At 35.7% G+C, this 13,081-nt stretch overlaps 1 protein-coding gene across 1 annotated transcript; it reads right to left on the bottom strand.

Moving 5' to 3' along the window:
* Window positions 1-698: 698 nt before the first annotated feature.
* LOC140832225 (cysteine-tryptophan domain-containing zinc finger protein 3-like) lies at window positions 699-8,639 on the bottom strand. The gene is given in 14 exon segments (XM_073196126.1): window positions 699-898; window positions 987-1,484; window positions 1,604-1,752; window positions 2,598-2,758; window positions 3,037-3,191; window positions 3,272-4,405; window positions 4,407-4,822; window positions 4,959-5,152; window positions 5,414-6,678; window positions 6,784-7,158; window positions 7,277-7,407; window positions 7,494-7,566; window positions 8,085-8,213; window positions 8,343-8,639. Coding segments are annotated over 12 exon segments (4,344 nt in total). The 5' UTR covers window positions 8,181-8,213; window positions 8,343-8,639; the 3' UTR covers window positions 699-898; window positions 987-1,289.
* Between the last annotated feature and the right edge of the window lie 4,442 nt (window positions 8,640-13,081).

Below are 13,081 nucleotides of genomic sequence, written 5' to 3'. Positions count from 1 at the left end.
TTGGGCCCTTTATTAGATAACTTGTCCATGTACAATTAATTAAATTATGTGAGCCCACAAAATAATTCCAACAGAATCGTCTAACAAATAAAGATTCGTGAGACTGTCTCATAAGAAACATACTCTTAACAATTTATGGAGTGCAGATAACATCAATTAGTTTAATTTTTTTTAATATAATCGAATCATCCTATCTTTAGACCCCAACAATAAAATAATTGCAAGTATATACCCGAGTTTTAGCCCAGATGACTGAATTATTTTTAAAAAAAATTATATGTAAATTTTATATAATTTTGGAATAATATGATATTAACTTGGATAGATCAATTTAAAATATTAAAAAATTTTAGAGTTTAAAATTTAGCACAACCATACGACTCACGACTACAACATATTTTCCTTAGACGGAAACACCACTTCGTGTTAGAAGCTCCAAGAAACCTGTTCACTCGGGAACAAAACTCTTGTAAAACGTTAAAGTTATCTTGTAATCGCATCATGCAGAATTACTGTACTTGTTGAATAGCTCCCCCGCACTGTTTCCCCAGGTGGCTCATGCCATGGTTCCCAAGGCTGCTAATTGTGCGGAGAAGTGTAATCAGTACTCCATGACTCGTGCGGAGGAGCTGCCATTCATACTTATTTATGGATGATTTGTATTTATGGTAATTATGGCAAGATTTTGATTGACTAAAACAAGTTTCATTAATAAAAAAAGAAACATGCAATTGACATTTATACGAAGAAATGCAAAAATAAATTTACATATAGTCCTTTAAGGAGGGGGGCAATTCCCAACCCCATTCATTAAAGAAGAGTATAAATGACCATGTCCACTGCTGAATAAAACAGGTAAAATCTTATCAGTGCTGGGGTGGAAACACTATGTACGGACCTGCAAACCATTTAAGTTCATAGTTTAAGAACCACAAAAAAAGGGGGGATTCTGATCTAGCATAGACAATAATTGAAGGAAAATTAACCTGAGAATATAGTCCACTTTTCTTGATTGAATTTTCTGAATATATATGAGTCACCGGTATCGAGTTGTGATATCTTGAGCTTGCCATGGATTTAGAGGCGGCTCAATAAATCTTAGGATCAAATTGTGCAGGAATTGCAGAAATGGAGGGTCATTAAATCATCCCTCCCAAACTTTTGGCAACTGAGTGAATATCATTTCCCCTCTCTGCCATTTGTAATCAACCAGGTAAGATCTTTTTCAATCCGAGAACATGGAGGAAAGGGAAGATCCAAGATTGGCATGAAGAAAGGTAAAGTCCAGTTCAACTATTTATGACTTCCATTGAGACTCGCACAAGGCGCAATAAACCTTGTACATCTTGGAAGTTGAAATCAAGTGCCTTTTTGAGGGAAGTGATACCATCTTTATGCAGCGTTTCTCCGAGTTTTGAACTAGCAGCGGCGTAAGCATTTCTTGATTTCCTTGAGGCTTCCAATGCAAAGGTAATATCCTGAGCCTTTAAAAGAAAAACAGTATTTAGTAAAAAATAGAGTTTTCTTTTCTTTTTTTTTTTTAAAAAAAAGAAGTTTAAGAACAACTCCCTCAAACCATGATTTCCCAAATCCCGAGACTCACAAAGTTGAGGAGCCGCAAGAAACCAGAACGATTTTGTGAAGTGATGACATGGCTACCAGGTTCTCCAACCTTGGTTAAGCCGGTAGAATTGTCTGTAGACGCATGGTTTAAGTTGTCCACATCAGAAGCAGAGGAAGAAGGAGAGTCACCTAAATGGTAATCATAAGCACAAGAATCCACAATTAGGACTGTAAAGTCGTCAAAGTTCTTAACTAAACAAGTAAGATAAAGTTCTCGTATAGCTACTACAACTTTATATTTTACAAATTACTAAATAAATGCTAGGTGAAACACATTTACACCATAGTCAAAAGTGGAATATAATTCATCCCTTCTCAATTTTTTCTCGGTTGCAGGGTGTTATGTGTCCTAAAGGACTATCATCGGGTCAATCCCGATAACATGATATGAGTCACGGGCTGAACTAAGGTGCATGTGTTAGGTGTGCTTTGCCTTCTCAAAGGCTGCTGATAAATTATACAGCAAACCCTAAAATGGTTAATTACCTAGAGGGTTGTCCCACCTAAAAGATTAATTTTCTGGTTTTTGACTCTCATCTTGGCTTTATGACCAAACATTCTCTCTCTCATGATTCGGTCATGGCGATTAACCTCCACAAAAGCATCAACTGTTAGCACCCGTAGATAAACATACCAATTCAAGGATTTTCAACAACTCCAGAAGAAAAAGAACACAGCAAAATCATTCTGCAATTTCCATTATTGGACTCTACTATTCATAAGGCTACACAGAAGAAAACCAACAATTGCGCTTGGGCTATAAAATTGGCCAAGGGAAGTAACAAATGGAGAGATCACCCTTTACTCATTTCTTTAAAAAAAAAACAACCAAAATTTGAAGGTAATATGATGATAAAATTACAAATCACGTCGTCAAGAAGATATAGTCCTTCAATATTTAAACTGAGACCAGTGTAATAACAGTATCATTTGGGTTTCATTTTAAACCATCATAAAGAATGACTAATTGATACCTGGGGGAAAAATCTGCAAAGAAGTTTGCAAATCATTCCTGTCTCTGCCTGCTCTGGAATGTGAAGAATAAACTACTCGCATATAAGCAACCTCGGTGCATTTATATGCCAAAGCAGCAGTAGCCATGTCTTTTGACTTTTCATATTCATGAGCACAAAACCTATCATTAAGTAACCATTAGAAACAAGAAAATCTATGACAGCGCAACAGAGCAAAAAGCTAAGAAAGAAGTCTATGATGCCTTGGAAACCAATATTTAGTGGCTTTAGAGGATTCACCATCAGGACAGAACTCATGTCATAACCTCTCATAAGATTTGGCCAACGTTTAAACAACCAAAAAGTTTATTCTCTTTGGAAAAAAATGACTTGACACACAAAAAAATGCATAAACTTTGTTCCCAACATAAAAATTTTATAAATGGTAAACATAACTCACTCGCAAAGCTTTGCAGTGCTGCTGTATATATTCATTGAGTGCACATCATTATGCTTCGAGCCTTCAGTGCTTCCAGATTCTAACAATGATGCGGCATGGAGAAATTTGAGGGAAGCTTCGAAGTATAACCCATTACTTTCCCCTGATCCAGAATGCTGTGACACAGAACCTTGATATGAATTTAACATTGGAACAATACAATAAGTATGTCAGAATTATCACGACAAGAATAAACCTTGAGACGATCAGCCAGGTGTTTGAGGTCCTTTGCCTCTTTCAAAGCATTATTAGCAGCCTGACTATTGGAATCCCTTCGAACAGGACTTGGGACTTCAGCATCCCGAGCCTTGTGCAATTTTGGATTTCTAGAGCTACTGGGTTGATCATTCTGGTTCTCACGTTTTTTACTCTGTCTTGATGCCTTTAATGCATCACCATTACCAAATGCACTTTTTTCAATGTTTTCTATATGAGATCCAGAGACAGGATGGACACTAGCAACTGTTTCAGTCTGAATTCTTGCTAAGGGTGGAAGTGAGAGTGAGTTGCCGTTTTCATTAACCTCAACCTGGTCACTTTTCTTGCATAATTTATTGTCATCATGTTCCTGCAGAAGATTATGCCTTTTTATGGTAACTTCTTGGCCATCATGACCTTCATACTTTATCTGACCTCTTCTTCCTTTACTGCTCTCACTTAAAGTTCCTCCTGCAGTATCTTTCTTGGAAACAAACTTCTCAGCCTTACCTGGAGGGCTGGATTCATCGTCAAACTTGTTTCTTCGACTCTTGTACTTCTCCTCGTCATGCCCGTGATACAAGTAATCACATGAAGAATCAAACGCTTTGATTTTTTCTTTACCTGAGTCAGATCCAGAAGTTTGACTCTTATCTTTATGTGAAGCCAGCCCCTTCTCCCGCTTCTTCAAGTGAGATACACTACCATGAGCAAGGCCTGCATTTGTTTTTCCTTCTATTTGGCATTGCTCAAAAGAATACTTCTCAGAAGCACTATGCTTATCACCAAAGGGAATATCACAAACAACTGCATCTGTTTTCACCATCCCTGTTTGATCATTCCCTCTGTCATCTTCACCAGCTGAAAACCGTTTCGGGCTCATGCCAGTCAGGGAGAGAGAATCCTGAAAATCATCTTTTCCAATGAGGTTCTTTCTTGTAGAAGTGACCTTATCAGCATTATAAAATCTCAAAGGATATGAAGACACTGATTCAACTGGGGACCCTTTAACTTCCTGGGCAAAGGCTTTATGTTTACGTGAGCCAGATACCTTGGAAGAACTTGAATTGGCAGTAACAGAAGATCGAACCAAACTCTTATCACCTTTCAAATAATCTTCAGCCTGAGAATTGCATCAGATAATGCCCATTTTGCTGGTTTCTAGAATTGGAAACTCTAACTTTCTTTTCTTTCACATGGTCACTTTCACACATTTCATCCACAAATTCACCTGAGCGTTGTTGGCAGTGTCCTGAAAATGAAAGAGGCTTCACATGACTTTGAGAACCATGATGTTCCTCTCCTTTCCTCTTCCTAATGGAATCCTTGTCATCATGTATGCTTGAATGCCGCAGACAATAATCTGATGTACTAGGAGCATGTATTTCTGGCTTCAAACTGTTAATAGAGCTATTTGCTTTTATGGAAGCCCCACCATGATCAGAAATCCCCTTTTCATAATCAAACTGCTCATTTTCCTTCAGTCTTTTAGATGCTCTAGAACCATCCAAATCAGACTCTCGTTTGCTCCTTGTCTTCGAATTCACAACTATGCACATTTGAACAAAAACATAAGAAATTTAAGGAGAAGCTGAAGATTGGGGTTCAAGGATAAGATTTGACAATTAGACTTATGTTCCCTTCATACATAAAGGACAACTTGAGGATGGTACTCATTGTAATACCTGTATCAGAACAATTGACAAGTGGCTCTTGTTTATTATCATTGTGTGTCTGAACTGAAGGCACCGTTACAGAAGTTCCCAGAGAATTGTTTATCTGGTTGAGCTGAACTGAAGCAGAAGGGTGGTAAAGGGCCTGGGCCCTTAATGCATTACTTGTCTCCTCCTCTGGGACACTACATCGGTTCATCCCAGGCCTACGAAAATGGCAGAACATAAGTTTTTCCTTTTGGATTAAAGAACCTTGACAGACAAAAAAAAAAGAGGCCTAGCTGATCATCAAACACACTACAATGATAGTTTTTAACTCAACTCTGTGTTTGGTTATTAGGCGGATAAAATCAGAGACCAAGTCATGAACACATATCAGTTCGTCAGATTATCACAAAACACGAGAAAAATATGGTATAAGAGTGGTCACATAAAAAGGATGGCTCAACAAGAATGATAGAACTTACAGCCAGGTAAGCATCCTACAAAGCCATTTATTTGGAAGACACTTGGGATTTGTACCCAGCGGAAGAAGTCTCCATTTCCCACAGTTGTCACAAGAGACCCAATCTTCATTAAGAGGAGCAGCCATTCCAGTTGGAGCTTCAGAACTCGGCCCATTTCCAGGAGCGATTCTATGGGAAGCCGACATGGAGCATACTTCCGAGGAACGTGGATTTTCAGAGTTTAATTTATTACAATTATCTTTTAATCCGTCATGGTAATCACTCTCACTTATTCTACTCATCCGTTGATGGTCCTTTATCCTCCCAGTAGATGCCATTTCACCTGAAATGGATTCGTTATCATCTCCGAATCCCAAGTTTCCGTGTTTTTCCTTTCGCAGATCATGTAATCCATTTTTAGATACGAGACTGTCACTGTCAGGATGAGAAATCTTCCCCCTTTTAGAACTCAAAGAAAAATCAACATTCAACTTATCTTTTGACATATATGCAACTTTAGAACTTATGCTGGGAACTCTTACTACTTTCCTTTGGGCCCCAGAAGATGACTTCTCGAGAGCTGATTTTGAACCTTTCTCGCTACCAGACCCTTCCTTCTGAACAGGAAACTGTTTCAAGGAATCAATCGGTGCAGCACTGTAGTTTTTTGTCCCCTTACAATCATTTGACTCATATTCACCTGAAGCACGAGCTTTTTCTGCTTTACGTACATAGTGCAGAGAGCAAGCAGCGATGCTGCTGTCAAATTTTCCTTTTTTACTTTCTGAAAGCCCAGTTGACAATCCCAGACTTTCAGTTAACTTTTCAGCTCTGCAAATATCTTGAGCAGGTTCAGTATCCAAACATTTCTTCCCTGCCATTCCAGAGGAGATAAAATCTCCATCCATCCCTATTACCACATCACTGGCATAGTGTGAATTCGATAAAAGTGGAAGTTTCAAAGCACTAGATATAAGTTCATCACACTCTACTGTGTCGATATCAGTTTCATTTTCCTTCTTCAGAGAAGAGACAGAATAATTCTTATCACTGCTGCTCTTATGATTCTTTAATTCGGTGAAAGAAGAATCTCTTTCAGATGGCTTCCATTCTTTAATTCTTATCACTGCTGCAAGAGATCCATTTACCAACATCCCAGATTTTTTAGTTCCCATCTTGTCGAGTTCAGATTCACCAATTACCCCAAGATTTCCTTTATCCATCAGATGAATCAAATCCTCTGATAGAGGAGATAGAAGTAGACCCCCATAAAAGGATGTCATTGTCTGATCCACCAAAGAATTACGTGAATTTTTGGAATTCATTTAGAAAGGAATTAGTGCCGCTAGACCCAAACATATCATAAATCACAACAAATTATTTAGTTTTACCTGAAGAATACTGATAAGAGAGCCCTCCTGCAAATCCAAAAGATTACGACTCGGTGGTTTACTAGTGGCAGGACTTTCATCTAACAAAGAAGATGGAGAAACTACAAGACCAAGTCCATTGTAGATATCAGCATTCTTTTGTGTCGGAACTTTATCAGATCCAACTTTGATTCGGACCTTCAGAATTCTCTGATCAGAAGTGTTGACAGATTTCTTGGAGACTCCAAGGTTTAAACTGGATTCATTAACTTGTTTAAACGGTAAGTCTACATCTACTTTCAAGGAATTTCCCATCAACATGGTTTTTCCTGAAGCGGCATGAAGCCTTGCAGTTGGCGAAACACTTCTTGAAGCTGATGAGCTTTGTGTCTGATCCTGAACCAAAGAACATGTCAATTAGCTAGAGTCAACCTGGAACAAGACATTCTAGTCTATTTTGTAATGAAAGATCGTCAACACAAAAGTACGTAAATTTATATCCATCAGCATCTACCTCCAAATGAAACCTTGTCGCGGAATTTGGCATAGTTTTTTCCTGGATCTCTGGAGCAGTATTTGCATGGGACCTAGATGGAGATCTCTGATAAGTAGGTAAAAAGGAACCATAGCCTCCAAATTTTGCACCTGTTAAGCCAACAAATTCTTAAGCCATACTCGACACATCATGTTCTGAATTCACATTTGTTATGTCGCACTCTTTTTCAACTTACCCAAATTCTCAGCTGAAACACCACCTTCAAAATCTTTCTGGAAATGCCCCAAAACATCTTGGAGTTTCTCCCCCTTCAAATGAATGCCAAAAACGTTAATAGTAATATTCTATTCAAGACCAAGAACTATAGCACCTCAAGCTAGGAGTAATGCGTGAATTTTATTTTATCTCGTCCCTACAACAGAAGGTTCAGAAAGAGCTCGTGTAACAACATCAGTGCACATGTCCTCTTATAAGAGTACAAGAATATGCATCAAATCTGATCACAGATATGCCACCTAAATAGAACAAACTACAGATACAAAATTCACTACGGCCAAACCAAAAATGGTAACTACTATCCCCAATAAAGAACACTAGCCTTTTTCGGAGAATATAAGGAAACAGCATATTCATATCCAGAAACTGATCAAAGCCGGAATAATTACAGATAGAACAAAAATATTAAACTACCACCTGTCAACACTTGCGAGCTGACAGAGGTGCCATACAACTTAAAATAAGGTCAGAAATTCGACGTGCCGTCATAAAGATAACTACTTTACAGCACGGAAAAAAAAAGTGAAAAGGAAAATAAAAAAGTTCTTACAATGTACGAGAAAGCAACATCAGGGTCAATCGTGGAATCTTCCTCTACACCATTATAGCACAGTGCCTCGCCTTCTTCAAGCTCGGTCTCTTCCATCTCCAGCCCAAACTCTAACCCGTTCTCCCACCTCTGCTTCCCAAATACATCATTAAAAAAACATTAACTAAAATTGAAATTCACTGGTTTCTTTCTCCGTCCACTTCTCGCCAAAAATCTCAATGACCCTTTTCACAAAATAGAAAAACACGGAGAACCCACCAATTATTCTTCTTGATCAGATTTATAATGCGATGTATTCACCCGCCACGAGCAGATATATATTAACACTCGAGGAAAAAGAAATTGCACAATAACTCGAACTTCGATAGCTCTATTTGATTTTTGGTAGCGCGGAACGTGGGATCGTGTGTTGTGTGATCTCGAGAGATCTCACCGATGAGCTGAAAATTTTGCAGAGATCAAAATACGGAAAGATAAAAACAACGAGAAGGAGACAAGCTCTCTGGTTATGGCGGACGGGAACCGGGTTATTTCCTTCTTCATAAATATATTGTTTTAATAATTATTCTTTCGTTCATATACCACCAAAGTAATAATAAATTAACGATAATAGCGTGACAAAATTGAAAACGACAAAAAGAAAAAATAGTATTATTCGGAAAATACGAATGTTCCGACTCAAAACGGTAAAATTCATATCAAAATTTCTCACCTGTAAGTTTGACATTTTGTCAAACAAATTCCCAACCGCACTTGATATTAAAAATATTATTTTTTTATAAATATAAATCGAATTGCCTAATCTAAAAAAATATAAATTTGTTATATCGTTTTACATGAAACTTTTTAATTCTGATTCATTACACATCCACATAAAATAATTGTGTGAATAGGTTTTTATGTGACGATCTCACATCGATTCGATCCATATTTATCACAAAAATAATAAATTTTGATAAGTTCAGTCAAGTAGGAGATCTCTATCACAAAAATGATCATTGAAATGATCTTATAAGAGTTTTTTTTTTTTTTTTTCCACTTTTTGCAAGTAAATGGTTACATTTCATCCAACGTAAAATTTTATTAATACTTGATATCTCCTTAAAACCGATCTTTCTAAATATATATATATATATATATATATATATATATATATATATATATATATATATATATATATATATATTCTCAATCAATATAAAATCCTTGTTAATACAAAATAAAATTATTGATGCTGGAAAAAAAAAAGATCCATGTATATCTTCCAAATATCACGACATATCTTAAAAAGATAATTAGGGATTGTGTAAGAATTTTACGATATGGTCAATATACATACAAAATATCATGTAAAATTTTAAATATATATATATATATATATATATATATATATATATATATATATATATAAAGTTAAACCCTAAAAATATAATCAAAATATAATAACTTTTAAAAAAAGAAAATAGTTTTGAAGATTTTAGCTTGTGAACGAAATATTTTTTTAGCTTCGAATTAAATTAATTATAAAGTTCAAAGTCAAAAAATTCTCTGTTCGACTAAACTTGAATCGAGCAAGTGCATGAGATATGATTGCCCCGTCTTGAGAAACCATGCACAATACATGAGTATGATATTTCCAACTAATTTTGGTATAAAACAACCTCTCTAATCCATTCATGAGTTTTTGAGATCGAACATAAATTTGAAATCATGTATTTTGATTATATTTTTCCACAATAGTAATCAAGGGATTAATTCCAAATCATTTAGTCACATGACTTGTCGGGTTTTTTTTAGTCAATTGATGATGAAAAAAGCTTTTAATATATGAAAATATTATAAAGAAAAATAATGTATAATATATTATGAAATGTGAAAAAAAAAAGGTATAATCCTGGATTTTACATCGTGTGTGTGTATGTGTGTTAAATGTTTGAAAATAATAATAAAACACATTGAAAATGGGAATAACGAAATAAATATAATATTTTAACATTATCTAGACAAAAGATTGTATGTCCCATTCTTTTGTCCGAAGGTAGGCCAGCAGTTCGGAGAAGTATTCCAGCTGTGGAACAGCCACCCCCTCCCCCATCTACCACCCTATGGGGCTGCCGTGCTGACAGAGGAACGCCTCGCAAAAGTTTTGAACTTTGGCAATTTCTAATTTTGTTACACGTATTTTTTTTTTTATGTAAATTAATAATATATTGTTAAATTCAACCCAAAGTTACTTCCCATGAAGTTAAATTAATGATTTTTTTATTATTATTATAAATTGGGAGAGGGTCGGTGTCGTGACGGGGGTTGATGGCTAAAGTGTATTCGTAGGATCGAACGGTTGTCGCTTTACCAAAAAATATAGCTAGTGGTAATGGTGTAGCTCAAATCTCTTAAACTGCACAACAACTCAAGTACCACTGTTTCGATCGTTCTACCAAGCAGAGACAATTATTGCACCCAACAATCTCCCTCCCAATAATTGCAGTCCTTGCAATCAATGGGAGTCGAACACGTGACCTTGGCTCTGATACCAATTGTATGAACGAGTGCTTACCGCTTGACCAAAAACTATAATTAGTGATAATGGTGCAACTCAAATCTTTTAAACCACACAGCAGCTCAAACACCACGGTTCAACCGCTCTACCAAGTAGTTTTGGTCAAATCTTTTTAAAGATAGATATTTCTAATATCTAATAAAAAAATGTTCAACAGGAAGGTATGTTTTTGTGCCTTATATGTCCCACATAGTTCTATATTAAACCTTAGTTATTACGATTTTTGTTGACATCAAACCTAATTAATTGGAACTTGTCAAGTTCACTTCAAATCTTGTTTTATTCAAATTATGCACCTGAAAGACGAAGCATAAATTCTTAATTATGAATTAAATATACAGTTAGGTATAGTTTGGTACACATGATAGGATAAGGGGTGAGTCTCATGTGAGACCGTCTCACGGGTCATAATCCGTGAGACGGGTCAATCCGACTCATATTCACAATAAAAAGTAATACTCTTAGCATAAAAAGTAATACTTTTTCATGGGTGACCCAAATAAGAGACCCGTCTCACACAAGTTTTTGCCTAGGATAAGCATGTGATATATAATATAAGGATAAGTTAAGGATAAATAAGATGTATTATATTATATGTAATGTTTGTTATGATTTTAATAAGAGTGATTAAATTTAAATATTAGATTGTAACGACAAAATTAACCTTATATAATAAATTTTATAATTTCAAAGTTGTTGCTTGAGTTCATATTTCTTATCTGTTTATGCGTCGACAATACTTACATGATTTATTTAATTTTACCTAATTTTATATATTATATAATATATATAAAAAAATTAAATAAATAGATATCAAACAACTAAACCGACTGTGAAGGATCGATGGAATCACAAGTGAAATGAGAGAAGATAAGGTTTATGATTTTTATAAATTGAGGACAATTATGTTATTTGTAGTGTATTTTATCATTAAATTAAAATTATCACACCTAATAGAAGGGATATTTTATCCTTATATAAAGTTATTTATCAAGAGCCCATGATATTATCATGGTCTTTTCAAAAAGGTACCAAATATGGGATAAAGAGGATTATTTATCAATATCCCATTTATCTCATGTACTAAACTATGCGTTATTGTACAGTTGTTTATGCCGCTTAAGTCAAATTATTTTACATTAGACATTACTTATTCCAAATCTTGTTTACTTCGAAACTGGGTTATTGTAAGTTGGCGGGTTAAATATGGCATTGCAAGAATTGAGTTCTCGGTTATTTTTTATGCACGTGGTCATCCCTATCTCACATTATCAAAAATAGTGGATTGGAACAGTACCGCTTTACTTATGTTTCTTTTTTGTAAATAAATTTGCTGAGGATTTAACTACAATTGTTAACATATAAGAAAGTTTAAACTATTAATTAATTAAACATTTTTATTAACTTAATATTTTTAAATCTAATTCATGGAAAAAAAAAATCAAGGGGAAATTTGTAATCATTCCCCTTTTCTAAACTCAACTTTCTCTTTACTCCCTACCCCTTTAAAACCTTGTTTATATCCCCAATTTTCTAAAATTTTCAATAGCATCCTTTTTTCCTTTGATTTTTGGTACGTGGTATTGTTATACCTATCGAGCTTGTTCTTGAAGGCATATAGCCCCAAAACATGTAGCCACGCAAGGTTTCCGGCCTATATATCATTCTCAAATGATCGATTTTTTTAAATTTATAAAAGGCTCATCATGCTTCCGTATAATAAATTGAACAGTTTACCTTTTTGACCAAAGTGTCGTCGGGTTATATCCACCGAATTTTACAGACTGCTCCTCATAATCCAACCATACAATCGCAACCGATGGTTTCTGATGCAGATTCCTTCAACCACACTTAACACAATTCTGTTTCGTTTTCTACCTCAGGGTGTATAGTAAAGTAGTTCAATTTGAAACTTATACATGAGAGAGGCAAAAGCCTTAGTTTATTTATTCAAACATACAAACTATTATTACATAGTAACCTCCTGTAGAGGAGGAGAAACTTGTTTAGCTATTAATCGTAGCTGAACTTACAGCACACATAAACTTGAAGGAGAAAATATGTAATGCCCGAAATTTTATTACCGTAATCTGAAATGATTAATTGATAATTGATTTTGAATTGATATGATTATGAAGGACAACTTCGAGACTTGATTTGGGTTGGCATGTGATATCGTTTGTGCGAGGACAGAGAACCTCGCGCATATGCGCGAAGAGAGTGCGCGCATATGCGCGAGCATGTGCACGGGATAGTTGCCGAGACAGTAGGTCTCGCGCATATGCGTGGAGATGGTGCGCGCATATGCGCGAGCTGCCGAGAAGACAAATGCCGAGACCAGTAGGTCTCGCGCATATGCGCCGATGAAGGTCGCGCATATGTGCGAGACATGCTGTTTAAAGAATCATGTCACGTTTCTTAACCATGCATTGATATA

The sequence above is a fragment of the Primulina eburnea genome, chromosome 1, assembly GCF_022965805.1.
Source record: "Primulina eburnea isolate SZY01 chromosome 1, ASM2296580v1, whole genome shotgun sequence".
Taxonomy (NCBI): domain Eukaryota; kingdom Viridiplantae; phylum Streptophyta; class Magnoliopsida; order Lamiales; family Gesneriaceae; genus Primulina; species Primulina eburnea.
This window is presented reverse-complemented; position numbering and strand designations above follow the sequence as displayed.